This window comes from Rhagoletis pomonella, unplaced genomic scaffold (assembly GCF_013731165.1).
Source record: "Rhagoletis pomonella isolate Grant_MI unplaced genomic scaffold, Rhpom_1.0 Rhpom_scaffold_00950, whole genome shotgun sequence".
In the NCBI taxonomy this organism is placed as follows: Eukaryota; Metazoa; Arthropoda; class Insecta; order Diptera; family Tephritidae; genus Rhagoletis; species Rhagoletis pomonella.
Genome location: NW_023459504.1, coordinates 11,919 through 26,714, shown reverse-complemented (window position 1 = coordinate 26,714; position 14,796 = coordinate 11,919). Strand labels below are relative to the sequence as shown.

At 34.4% G+C, this 14,796-nt stretch overlaps 1 protein-coding gene across 1 annotated transcript in view; it reads right to left on the bottom strand.

Annotated features, from left to right (window-relative positions):
* Positions 1–749: 749 nt before the first annotated feature.
* Positions 750–14,796, bottom strand: part of LOC118751742 (peroxidasin-like) — a gene marked incomplete at both ends in the record, with an annotated part of 22,750 nt that continues 8,703 nt past the window's right edge. The window contains 2 exon segments of the mRNA XM_036486557.1: positions 750–927; positions 3,469–3,682. Of these exon segments, the coding sequence (XP_036342450.1) occupies positions 750–927; positions 3,469–3,682 (392 nt within the window).

Below are 14,796 nucleotides of genomic sequence, written 5' to 3'. Positions count from 1 at the left end.
AGAAGAGTTACTTTACTTATGGAACTGTACGAAGGTCACAAGGCACATTGAACAAGTAGTATCAGTAGAGAAGCCGATTTGATTTGTTTCAAATTATTTGGTCTCGAAAAGTCAAACATTTTTAATTTTTCTCACAAAAATTATAAATTGTTAAAATCTGCTTGTATGCGAGACCTTTCTCCATACAAAACAAGCGAATGAATAGCACCTTTTGGAACGTTCGCCCAACTCAACAGCACAACCGCTGATTGCTGGGCCTGGCAAAGGATGGATGGATCAATGCTTCGAAAAGCAAACAAATTTACTAAGAAAGAAAGTTGCAACAATTTTTATTTTTTCCAAATTCAATTTTTTATTTTTTATTTTTTTGTGTTTCACATAGCACGCTGTGATTTAGGAAAAAAATCAGAACAGTTTTTGACGTTTTCGATACCAGAAGCAATAACAAAATACACGCAAATGTTGTTTTTGCTTTAATGCTACTACCTGTTTGATGTGCCTTGAATAGTCATTATAAACAATTTATGAGATTTAAAATTAAAAACGTGGGGTGATCTCCAAAACAGCAGCTATAACTTCTACCGCTTAGACTTTGTTACTTTTTCAATTTTATTAATAAACATAATCGTGCTACTATTAAATAAAATGTTAATAAGCCACAATAAAGTTGACAAGGTAATTTTTATTCTAATAGCGATCTCCTGGCCTTAGCCATTATTGCTTTGACCACATAAATTGTGTTGTCTTACCTGATTCCTCCTCGACTAGTGTCATAGTTTAACATTCGGGTACCGTGCCGCCACGTGATATAAGATGATGGCTGTGGTATTTTGGAAATTACACATTTTAATTCGATAGTGCTTCCAGCTTTATAATATTTTTCTGGAGTGGCTGAGTCTCGTTCATCGAGTATTTCCACATGAGGAACTTTTAGGAAAGTGAAAACAAAATAAAAGTCAAGCAAATTTCTATGCAAGAGGGCAAATAAACAAGTACCATTTTTTCTATAAAATAAATAAAAGTCAAGCAAATTTCTATGCAAGAGGTCGAATAAACGAGTACCATTTTTTCTATAAAATAACCATTATTTTAAAATCCATAGAGCAATGATTTGTTCATTTTTCTGAGATAAGTAATCGGATTTTAACTAGTTTATGAAAGCAGCTCTGTCTTCGGATTTTCCAGTAAATAAGAAACTATCCAGTAACTTGCCAGTAACAAAATTTCGGAGAGTAGGTAAGCTAACATTTGCTCCCAATGAGAAAAATACGAAAACGCACCGAGGTTGCCACCCACTATTAAACATTTAAACACATAAAAATACATGTTTAATTTATAGGTACACTTATCTACTTTTAGGTAAAATTTAATCGGGAAATTAGTACAACTTGTAAATCCCTAGTGCGAAAAAGTATTTCATGACGTCCGCTAATAGGTGAATGATGTCAAATCGACGAAAGGTTAGCAGTCCGCTGATGGCGCAACCATTATTTTCTACATCGTGGCTCTTAAATACATACATATGTACATACAACAAGTGTTGACAACAATTCGAGATAGGTTAGTTTTCTATAAGCGAGAGATAATAGGTTCTTTCCCGTACGCAACGCGGGATCCCTCGGGTGCCCAAAATAGCCCAGAAATCATTCCCGTACTCAACAAAATGGGTAATAGAGAGCGAAAATTGGAACGTATTGGATTAAGTGTCTTCTTCTTCCTGCCCAAAACAGCCCGGACTTTTTCTCCGGGTAAAAATGGATAAAGCGTCAAAGTGCATATCAGCTGATTTGTGTTTACATGTTGCCTGTTTCTAGTGATGTGCTGAGTCAATACTTTTTAGTATTGATCGATATTCGGTACCGATTTAAAAAGTATCCAATATTCTCGATACTCGGTACCGAAACATTTATGTTTCGAATAAAAGCACACATAGGCCAAAAATATGGAAAAAAAGGTTCAGGGGGGACTCGCCTATAAAAATCCGAATGTAGGAGCCAATAGAGCTTTTAATACTGATTCAAATGAAAGATGTATATATGTCGGTTCGAGGCCATAATGCAGAGAAACTCTTACTTGTTTGAAGCATTTTTGTTCCAGCTGAATCTGACGATATCATTTTTGTAGGCCTGGGGGCAGATTCTGTAACCAGTTAGCGACAATTTTCGAATCAGCATCGGTATGATATGAAATATTTTTACGTCAACAAGTGCGATATCGATCCGAAACTTGTCGCTAACTGGTTACAGAATCTCCCCCCTGAAAGGCTTCTTCATCCGTAAAAGCATTTTTCTTGAACCTTGGATCAACTAAGATTAAAACTGATAAAATAATATTTCTCTGTTGCGATAAGTTCAAGTGTTTTAGCCGATATCATATAAATTAGTAATTAGAGTTTTTTCTAAACTTGAAATGCATATAATGGCGAAGGTTTAATGTAAAGACTCGGTATCGGGTACCGAAAAGGAAGTATTGGGCACCGAAATCTTTTTTAAGTATTGGGTACCGAGTATTGGATACCGAAAATTCAGCACATCACTAGCTGTTTCACAAATTCTGGGCACGAAATGTGGTTTTTTGCGTTCCCGTACTTCTGGATTATGTTCCATTTTTGAGAGCGAATTCTCTAATTATCGCTTATTCTCTAATTACCGGATCCGGTCGGGATTGTTAGGGAAAGAACCTAATAATTATCTGCCGTGTACACAGCTTGTAGAGTACGTGATAGAAAAATGTTGAGGTCTCTGTTTTGACTCTAGCTAGAATGAATATCTCCTAGAGTTGCTCTATGGTGTAAACTTAATTTCTCTACCGTGTACACTGTACACTTACTTAGCTTAAGAAAAACAATTAAGGGATTCACCATTGTGAATACCCCAAGTATTTTCATTTTTATAATAATAATAATAGACTGGCGCTTACACATATGTTATCAGTGTGCAGACCCCTTTTTACTTTAGTGTGGTAGAATCGGCAAAAATATGTGGTAGATTTGAATAAGATGTAGATTTTCCAATTCATATTTTTATTGGGTATACATATCTGATTCGCTTTTCAGCATTAAGAAAGCGATACTATCCTCTCTCAATAAATGATTGACTAACATAAATACATAATAATTAGCTAATGAATTTGGTTCCGTAGTTGAATAGTTTTAGATCTCGACACTTAACAAACTCCTGCTTTTCGTGACTCGGCGCAAAAATTGAAAATAATGGTTCCGTACGTCATGCGGACTGCGCCCCTCGTGCGGATGGGCGGGAAAAGAGGGTAAAACCGTTGGGATTATTACACGAAAAACGTATCAAGATAAATTCTTTGAGTTAAGGAAACATATTCTACTTTTTAGTGCATTTATGGAAACGTGGAAGATTAAGGAGTTTTTTGTTTGATTTTTTTAAAATTAATTTTTGTCGGGGGTACACCCGTTCATGTTCTATGCACATGCATACATTCTTAGTTACAACTTACCAATTACAGTTAAATATACTAACAATACTAAAGGCGGATGTGAAGAGACTTGGCACTCGTACGGCCCTTCGTCATGTTCATTCGTGTATTGTATCGAAAGCTTCCAGTCGTTTGGCTCTTCAAACTCCAAGGAATACCGCGAATCGCTACTATACGTATGGCGACCGAATGTTATCAGGGCTAAGTCATCACCTTTGCGACGCATCCAAGACACCTTTAAAAAAAAATAACGTTATATTAGTTCTAAAATTTTGCTAAAGTTTCAATAAATTGTTTTGAGGTCTTATGTAGGAATGTATGTATGTATGTATGTAGGAGACTGCACCTAGGGTTGCCAACATTTTCTAAGAAATTTATAGTACTTTTTCAAAAAAATCTGCAAAAATATAGTACATTTCAAATATATATAGTATTTTTTTTTAAGAAAAAGTAAAAATTATTTTTAAGTGTACATCTTTTTTCTCTCTTATGCATTTCCCCTATAAAAAAATATATTACTTTGAAAGTATCATATCCTTTATCGCTATCAATATTTAAATTAATATAAATCAAAAGTTTATTTTTTATTAGTGAGATATTCGCTTTATTTCTCTCATCTCACCATTTCAAAATCTTAATAGAAAAAACTCTTTCTGTGAATGCTGAAGTTGCGGGAATAGAGAGCATAAGCGAAATAATTTTAGGTAAATTTGGTAAATCTTTCTAACTATTTTTGTAAATGTTGCCATTTTTTATCTGTGGACCCTTTGTTTTAAAGTATATTTATTTTAATATTGATATTTCAGTATAAATGTCATGCATTTTAAAACATTTCTTTCTTACAAATGACTGAAATATATTTATATTTATAGTTGAAGAAATATAATATTTTTGCATATTATATTTTTTTCCAACAGTATACATACATATAGTACGCAGACCCAAAAAATAGTACAATACTATATACTATAGTATGGTTGGCAACCCTAACTGCACCTGCTATATACATATGTATTTATATTAGAGATCTAGGGATGTAAAGATATTCGCCGCCTGAAAGCTGATTGTTTTTTGGGAAGCTGTTTCTGAGCACGGTTGCTACATTGGTAAAATGTGGTAACTTCCTATCTCATTTGGTAACTTTCAGATTAAATGCCTGAAAACCTTAAAATATTTTACAATATCTGCGACAAAGCTACAAACCCGTAGCAAATTTCTCCTTTGGAATGAATTTGTTTTTGATGATACATACGAAATTGTGAGTTATGATTGGCGATATGTACAAACATTAATATGTGCCACAAGGAGCTTAGAAGATCATTATTTGATTTTTTTCCACCATAAACCTTAACGACTTGCAGTTAAATATTATTAATCTGTGGAATAATGAAGTTACATATCCTTGCCTCAAAAGAGACTTATTTTCGTATTTGCCTTCTGGATCTGAACCATATGGGAGAAATTTATTTCTTATTACTCCTACACAAAATTGATAAAAATGCCAGGAATTTCTCTAAAGGGGTAAAAATCTATAAATCAATGATTTCACTGGATCACAAATTTTAATTTTTGTTTTGTGCACCGGATGCCAATATAAAATTTCAATGTTGAGCTGCGCGCTACATCTCAAATTCGAGTAAATTTATATACCTGTGGTTTTCGAAATTTTTGTAATTTACGCAGTTAGCAAATGAAAAGTAAACGGTATTGCACATCGCTTTTCGATGGGCCTGGTTTATTCCATTTTTAATTTATTAAAGAAGTTAATTAGTACAATAGGATCTAAAAGCTCTTTTATAGTACAACAGTAACTATAAAGCACAAACATAAAGCAACGAAAGAAAAACAATAAATAAAAAATAAATAAATAAATAAAATAAAGAATTAAGAATAAAATAAAGATAAAAGAAAAATGCAACTAATCCTAAGACTTAAAACTAACATTATTACCTAAATAAAAACACAACGAGAAAAACGTAACCTTATGTAGCAGATAGCGAAGCTCAGAGCACAAAAACTTATTGACGAAAGTACGAAAACAACACATTCCTAAAGTTGCCCTTGTTTAAGCTGCAGCGAGTAGCAGCTAGAATAGAATTCCATAAACGCGTGGTGTTGACAAAAAATAGTCTAGTTTCTGAGAAATTTATTAATCACAATCACTCCAAAAAAATTAAAAATTCAAACTCAGCACGCTGTATGATAAAATCTAGCTACTAACAAAGAAAATCGATAGATAAATAAATGTCATGAAGGGTCAAATGAAAATGCGCACTGATTTTTTTGTATGAAATATGGGCAGGAAAGAGTGTTACTCACACGTGCACGCCAAATCAATTAACCCAAATTGACCCCGTGTTGCCATATGGCAACGCAAAATACATCATGTTTAAGAGGGTGTAAAACAAAAACCGCTTACTTCAAAATGCTTATATGTACGTTAACTAATTCCTAAAATGCATATGTTTCGAAACGCATACGCTTCGATCAGATCCTTGCTGTCTTTCGATCAAAATATCATATATGAAGAAGTAAGCATGAATTTATAGAAAGCGTTTTTTTTTATTTGCAAAATATGACAATGATAAATTATTAGCTAAAACATTAGTGACTCTATTGGTAACAAGTAACAATAAAAAACAATCGTGCATGCTATATAACTTAAATGTTTTTTAAGTCCGTTGCCATATGGCAACACGGGGCGTAATGTGAACTGTTCCTCTCTTTACCAAGTTTTGATATGTTTGCTAGCGCAAATTGACCCCGTGTTGCCATATGGCAACGCAAAATACCATCATGTATGAGACGGTGTAAAACAAAAATCGTTCGTATGTATTTTTGCAGTTTGCATTCCATCTAGCCCTGAACTGCCTAATCATATTATCGTATATTTCATTGTACAAGTGTTGAAGTGGTATACAAATGTAGTTTATCTGTTGTCAATGGCTTCCCGGCTGCGAAGGACGTTTATGGATAAAATACTATATGAGGAAACTGCCTTAATTGCCGCCTGGAATAGGTTTAATTTTGAATTGATTGTCGTTTCGGTGAGAGCTAATTCTGCACTTATACTCATTGCGAAAACCTCTGCTTGAAATATGCTGCAATGGTTAGGTAGCCTTACTGTCCGCCTGACGTTCAGTTCCCGGCAGTAAATCCAGGCAACCACTACCGTAACCATTTTAGAGCCGTCCGTGAAAATGTTTAGGTATCTACGGCTAGGTTTCATTCCCTTGCGCCATCCCTCCTCCTCAATCGTTGTGCAAAAAGTTCGTTTCCACTTAAAGCTAGGTGCCATGAAGTCTGTGCTGATTGTGCTTCCCGGCCCAATTAAGCGGTTCAGATTCTAAAATTGAATTTCTCTATGGCCGTCAATCTACCTGCGGATTTCGCAGAACGATTTTCCGCAAATCGGCCAATTGGCGGTAAACTAAGGGTTTTTTAAAGAGCACCCGTCGAAGTGGAGCCCAGCGCTCCCGCGATGCACAGTGCCGCTAGGCGCTGAACCTTCTACATTGGCCCGAGGTATAAGGACTTTTTTGCGGCATTCCAGCATCAGAGCAGGTGACAAACCCAAAGTGACTCCCACATTCTTTTACATGCATAAAGGGCGTTACTGGCCTTCTTCTATCTTTCTTCAACATTGCGCATCCACAGCTGTTTACTATCGAAAACTACTCCCAAATACTTTGTGTGGTCTTTAATTGACACATCGATGCTACCTAGCCTCGGGGGTTTCTACACCCAAATTGACAAAAAAACTTCGTTGTGCTGGTGAAGCATGTAAAACTATAGGACGAGTAGTCTGTGCAAAATATGATGTGGTATATGTTTGAAGTGTTTTGCTACTTCATACTAAAAATTAACTTCTTCATCCGCTCTGTACGTAGAAATGTATATATTATCAATAAATGTATTAAAACTTATAAACAATGTTTCTATTATGTCATATTTTAACCAAATACTGCCCTCTAACAATCCATCTGCCAGGTGTTGCCATATGGCAACGGCCGATATCGGGAGAACTATACTACTCCCAAAGTTTTAGTCATATTTTTTCCTTTATTTTAACGCTACTTTTATCCTATATATAGATGAAACCAAAAAAATCAAAAAAAAATTAATCTGGGACAATTTGGGTTAACTCCATTGAAAAACGTGAGCTATGCGTTCAAATAATTAATTAATTAATTAATTAATTAATCCCAACGGCTTTTTACCCTCCATTCCCGCCCAACCGACACGAGGGGCGCAGTCCGCATGACGTACGGAACCTTTTTTTTTTTGTTTTAGTTTTTTCGTGCCGAGTAGTGGAAACAGGAGTTTGTTAAGTGTCGAGATCTAAAACTATTCAGCTACAGAATCAAATTCATCAGCTGATTGGATATGCTAAAGATAGTATTTCAATTATTGAGAGTGGAAATAATAGTTTTCTTTATAGTAAAAATCGAGTGCGATACGTCAAACGTGCTGGAATGACAGTTAAAATCTTGACACAAACCACGGATTGATTCGTTTAGTCCAAAATTAGTTTTGCATGGCTTTAAAAATAGAGGTCGAAAGTGTCTTGACACTCGAGAAGGAACATTAAAATTTACCTCAGCCAGGAGGGCCGGGCTATTAATCAAGCCTGTCATTAATTTTACGATAAATATTATACCCAGCATTACTCTACGACTTGCGAGTGTAGGCAAATTTATGAGCTTTAGACGACTTGTGTAAGGGGGGAGATTGTAATCTGAATCCCAGTTAAAATTACGCAATGCAAAAAGCAAGAATTGTTTTTGAATTGATTCAATCCTTTCTGAATGAACTTGGTAGCGGGGATTCCAAACAATAGATCCGTATTCTAGTATAGGTCTAACTAAACTGGTAAAAAGAGCTTTTGTAACATAAGGATCTTTGAACTCTTTTGACCATCGCCTTACAAATGCAAAAACGCCTTTGGCTTTATTGACTGTAACATTAATATGATGGTTGGAATTGAGTTTGGAATCCATTGTGATACCAAGATCGACAAAATTGGATACCTGCTCCAGATTATAATTTGATATTAAATAAACAGCTGGTTGAACAGCCCTCCGAGAGAAACACATAACTTTACATTTTTGAAGGTTTAGTGGCATATAGTTTGTATTACACCAACTAACCACGTTGTTCAGATCCGCTTGTAACAAAGACCTTTCTTCGATAGAGGGCAATGTTTTAAAAAGTTTCACATCATCGGCATACATTAAAATTTTTGAATGTTTTATTATAAAAGAAATATCATTAATGAATATCAGGAACAGAATCGGACCAAGGTGGCTTCCCTGAGGAACTCCTGAAGAAACTTTAATGATGTTGGAAGAACAATTATTAACAATAACTCTTTGTGTTCTATCAGAGAGGTAAGATGAGATCCACTGAAGAAGACTGGGCTGAAAGCCGATTAGGTCGAGTTTACGGATGAGTAACGAGTGACATACTTTGTCAAAAGCTTTACTGAAATCGGTGTAAATTACGTCGGTATGAGCATTTTCTCTAAACCGTTTGAGACATGAGTTGTAAACTCCAATAAATTAGTCATAGTAGATTTTGCTTTAGAAAACCCGTGTTGAGATTGTGTAATTGAAGAAGATATAGAATATGTCAGCTGGTTAACAATAATTGCTTCGCTATGCCTCGATAGTTTTCTATAGACGACCTGCTGCCGTTTTTGTGAAGTGGTATTATGAAAGACTCCTTCCAGGCTGACGGAAAAACGCCATGTTTAAGTGACAAATTGAATAGAGTTGTTAAAGGCTCGCAGATGTTCTTAGCGCAGTTTTTAAGAAAACAGGTCGGAATATGATCAGGTCCAGGCCTAAATGACGCTTTTAAGGTTTTTAAAGAATGTAAAACGTCATCGGAAGATATTACTGGAATATAAGCAGAGTTGATTGGACAAAGCTCGTACGGATAGTCTCCAATTATAGGGAAGTCTACAGAATAATTGGACCTAAAGAACCGAGCAAACATGTTGGCAATGAGTTGGCTGTCGCTAGATACAGTGTTGCGATAATGCATAGCGGACGGAAAACCATGTGCCTTACGCTTTGAATTTACGAAACCATAAAATGATTTAGGATTGTTAATTAAATTCTTCTTAAGTTTACATAAATATGAATTATAACATTTCTTATTTAATGCAAAGTAGCTATGCCGCAAAACTGAGTACCTCAGGTAATCACTGTGTAAGCCCGTTCTTTTAAACAGTTTAAAAGAGTGCGACTTTTTATTTTTCAATTTTTTAAGCTCTTTAGTGAACCATAATTGTATTGGTTCTTCATGAACAATATTACGTATTGGCACATACTTTCGAAACAAATTGAAAACAGTATCATTAAAGTGCTCAACGCTACGCTCCACGTCATCTCTATATATTGGCCAAGATAACTTTGAAAGTTCTTTGTTAATTTTCCTGAAATTTGCTTTCGCAAAAACATATCTAGTACTTGAACTTGACTTATTATTATGTATTTCATTTATGATTTCGTAGCTTAACTCAAGAGCAGGATGGTATGCATCTTCCGGCAAAACTAGGGGATCACCCCGATTAATAGAGGCCTTCGGAACATCATCAACGTAAACGAGATCCAAGACCTTTCCAAACTTATTTGGACATATATTTATTTGTTTCAGGCAAAGTTCAGCCATTTCCTCCAGAAATACATTGTAACTATCTCTAGATGAAACTGGTACAACATCGGTGTCAATGATGTTCCATGAAATATGTGGCAGATTTAAATCGCCCAAAACAATCATAGAATCGGATGCCGTAAGCATTGCATTTACGGTCTCAAGTAAAGAAACTAGCTGCATATATACCGATACGGCAGAATTAGGAGGGATGTAGCAAAGAGCTAAATAAATATAAGTCTTTCCAGCCTGTACACGTATACATTTAAATTCGGTATATTCAGTGACAGGAAGACTAACTTCCTCGGATGGTATCGATGAATGCACCGCAAAAAGAACACCACCGCCGATTCTGCCCAAGCGGTCACTCCTGTATATTTGATATTCATTTGAAAGAATTTCGGAATTAAAAATATAAGGTTTGAGCCATGTTTCGGTCAAGGAAATAATATTATAATTGCAGTCAAAACCTTTTAAATATAAGTCAGTTAATTTGGTATTCAAACCTCTAACGTTTTGATAGTAAATACTTAAATTAGACTTGCGAGTTAGTTTTTTGAATCCGAATTAAGATTAGAAATTTTAGCTACGTTATTATTACTTTTATTAGGTTTATACTCAAACTCGCGAACAAACGCCCCGGTCGGCCAAAATGAACTATTTAGTAGTGAATCAAAATCTTCGGAAGCTACATCAATTTTAAAAGATGAAATATCGCGATCGTATTTAAAATTAAATTTACGAATAAATACATCTTTAGTTCTAATTTTAGTCGATATGTATGACTTTATATCATCCGAAGAAGTATCTTTAGCAAATCTAGAGACAAAGATTGATCTTCTCGGAGGAATTACAACCAACTTTTTGGTAATGATGTCTGATGTGCGGGGCTCCGAATTATTCGGAGGAACTAAGTTAGACAGTGGAGCTTGAGATGTTGATGGCAACACTGTTAAATCAACGGTTTGACTATTTTTAGAAGTAGACCTAGTGGATATGGCTTTAGAAATCGGAGGCTCCAATGCCTGAGGGCATGGAGAAGATAAATTAATAAGGTCTAAGGACTGGGATGGTGGATTTTTTTTACTAGAATCCGTGGCTGTCTTTTTAGGTGGACCAATAACATGCCCACCTTTATTTTCTCGGCTATCCTCAGAGTGTAGAGGGTCGTCGAGACAAGTGAAAGACCTAAACATTTTTTTCGTAATGCTTAAATTTCTCAACAAGCGCCGACAGATCCTTCCCGATCTCAGAAAAACCATTTCTGGACTGCCTGAAGAATTTAAATAAATCAACTTCGGTTGATCTACATTTTTGACAAGACCAACGAAGACCCTTACCCTCGTTAATAGCGTCTAATACTCTACCGCTCAAACCAGCACATTTTATATGGGCAATCCCATCGCAGAGCCAGCATGATACATAGGAGTCGCTTTTAACGTGGCAATTGGTGTAAATACACGACATGTTTAAAATTATATTTATTTTTAGGTTTTAGAAGCAAAAAAGCAAAAACGGTTTTGAAAACGATGTATTAATCAGTGAACCAATCAGCTGGTAAATATCAGTTAGCGAACAGTTTTAACTGCACTGTATATTTGACACCTAATAAACACAACGCAAACAGCTGTGACAAAGATGAAACAGCAGAAATGACAAAAAGACAAAAAGAGCAAAATCAATGTGCACAGACAAAAACAATTGTACAACAACAATATATTATATGAAACAAAATACTCGGCACATGCAATTAAGAATATCAAGTTAAATTAATCAAATTTACGGGAAATTTTGATGTTTTACTTATCTTTAAATCGTGCACCAGAAGTTTATTAACACTTTTTTTAATTTTTTACTTTAATAAGCGTAAACAGCTTTATCAAACACAAAATTTAAACAGATCACAGAAAAACACAGCTTCACAGCTTGACGTTTGCGTTCTTGTAATGTACATAATTTTTTTAAAATACCCTTTATATTATAAGTTCAAATAAAGAATGTTATTATAAATATTATATAAAACATACAGTTAATGTAAACTTTGACACCTAAGTTTAAAATTAAATTATGTACATATATAAACCTCTTGGCAACTTTAATGCAATCAAGGTGTAAGTAACGCCCATTGTTTATGTCAAAAGAAAAAAGGCTTTTAATAATTTGGTAACTTTTTGGTAATTATTTTCATATATATTCGGTAACATTATCTCCAAGTGTGTGACAACCTCGTTTCTGAGTTGAATGAAGAAAATCACTCGTGCTTTTGCCATTGCACCCGTGGGAAGTCAAGACCAATTTATGAATATACATACTTACATGCGTTTGTAAATATGTACGTTTTATTCATACTCGTTTCCATAAAACCTAAGCAGACCACACATGAAACAGGTAATGGCACCAGAGCGAAAAAAACAACGTTAAGTTGGTAGTGCGTGTTTAGTACAGATTCAAATAAAACTAATCTGGCCCTGAATGAAGGTGATAAATCGCTGAAAATATGAGTGAACACATACATATTTGTGCATACATACTAGAGGGCTGCATGAATTCATTCAAACTTCTAGCCAAACATAGTACAGTAGATTTGAATATATTACTTCACATACAAAACACTCAGCGTTTGTAATTTTGAAAGTTATGAATATACATTTTGTTTTAAATTTTCTACTTTCAAATGGTAGCCCAGTAAAATTAGATAGATTTGGTAGGAAAATAGAAAAAAATTTGTAACAGCGATTTTTTGATGCAGTTTACTTCTATTTGATACGTAGATGATGGATCCACAGTCGTGCCCCTAAATTTCATTTGGCAACATTCCGCCATCTTGGATTTAAGTTTTTTTGGGTTTTTTCAAATTTCCAAGCTTATTTTGCATTTTTCGTAAAAAATGGTTATATACAAATATGTAGAGAATTTAATTTCCCACATTTGTTATATAGAAGGTTTTTTCAAAATAGCATTGTTTACTGTAAAATATTAGCAAAAACTGCAAAAAAATTTACATTGCCACGGTTTTCGCCATTTTTTGACAATTTCTGTTGAAAATGCATAGCATATTGAAATTCAAAAGTTGTAGAGAATTTCATTCTTCACAACTTGTATACCCACATTTGTTTTGTATGACGCTTAGATCACGGCCGGGAACGTGCGAAACATAGCGATTAACCCAGAAAAATAAGTTAAATTTGATAGGAAAATTAAAAAAAAAATTTAACAGCGCTTTTTTTTGTGCAGTTTACTTCTATTTAACACGTAGATCATGGATCCACAGTCTTGCCCCTAAATTTCATTTGGCAACATTCCCCCATCTTGGATTTTATTTATTTTTGGGTTTTTGCGATTTGCAAGCTAATTTTGCATTTTTCATAAAAAATGGTTAAATACAAATATGCAGAGACTTTAATTTCCCACATTTGTCATATAGAAGGTTTTTTAAAAATAACATGTTTTATTGTAAAAAATTAGCAAAAACTGTGAAATAATTTTACATTGTCACGGTTTTCGCCAGTTTTGACAATTTCTATTGAAAATACATAGCTTATTGAAATTCCAAGGTTGTAGAGAATTTCATTCTCCAAAACTTTTGTGCCAAAATTTTTTTTGTGCGACGCTTAGATCACGGCCGGAAGTGCGGTAAGCATAGCAATGTACGGGATGCGCCGTAAAACTCATTGCGAGACTGTGGATCCATGATCTACGTGTTAAATAGAAGTGAACTGCATAAAAAAATCGCAGTTAAAATTTTTTTTTTAATTTTCCTACAAAATTTAACTAATTTTTCTGGGTTAATCGCTATGTTACGCACGTTCCCGGCCGTGATCTAAGCGTCATACAAAACAAATGTAGGTATACAAGCTGTGAAGAATGAAATTCTCTACAACTTTTGAATTTCAATATGCTATGTATTTTCAACAGAAATTATCAAAAAATGCCGAAAACCGTGGCAATGTAAATTTTTTTGCAGTTTTTGCTAATTTTTTACAATAAAAAATGCTATTTTGAAAAAACCTTCTATATAACAAATGTGGGAAATTAAATTCTCTACATATTTGTATATAACCATTTTTTCCGAAAAATGCGAAATAAGCTTGCAAATTGGAAAAAAAACAAAAAAACTTAAATCCAAGATGGCGGAATGTTGCCAAATAAAATTTAGGGGCAAGACTGTGGATCCATGATCTACGTGTCAAATAGAAGTAAACTGCATCAGAAAATAGCTGTTACAAATTTTTTTTAAGAAAAAGTCTATTTTTACTGGGCTATGGAAGAATGTGAATGAATGAATGAAAAGCCTTAAAATCATTCAAACTCATCTCGATAAAAGTTTTTTTCTACAAACAAGTTTGTTCGTATTGTAATAGGAGCGCAGCAATACATACCTACATACATAGGTATGTTTGTACATACCCAGCCAGCAAAATCATCGTAAACAAGCTCGTAACTGGATATTTTCTAGAAGAAAAACCGGATTAAAAATCGTTTATGATAGCCGTTTACGACTCTTTTTCGAGCACTTTTTCGCTTTAAATTGTGCATCGCCTACGAACAGTCGTAAACGGATCGAAAAAACCTTCGTATGCGAATATTTTTACGTCCGTTTTTAATTGTAAACGAGTCTCGTAAACGATTAATTTACGTTAAAAAAGCGTTTTTTTACACTGCGTTATCTACTGTTTTTGAATGCTAAAA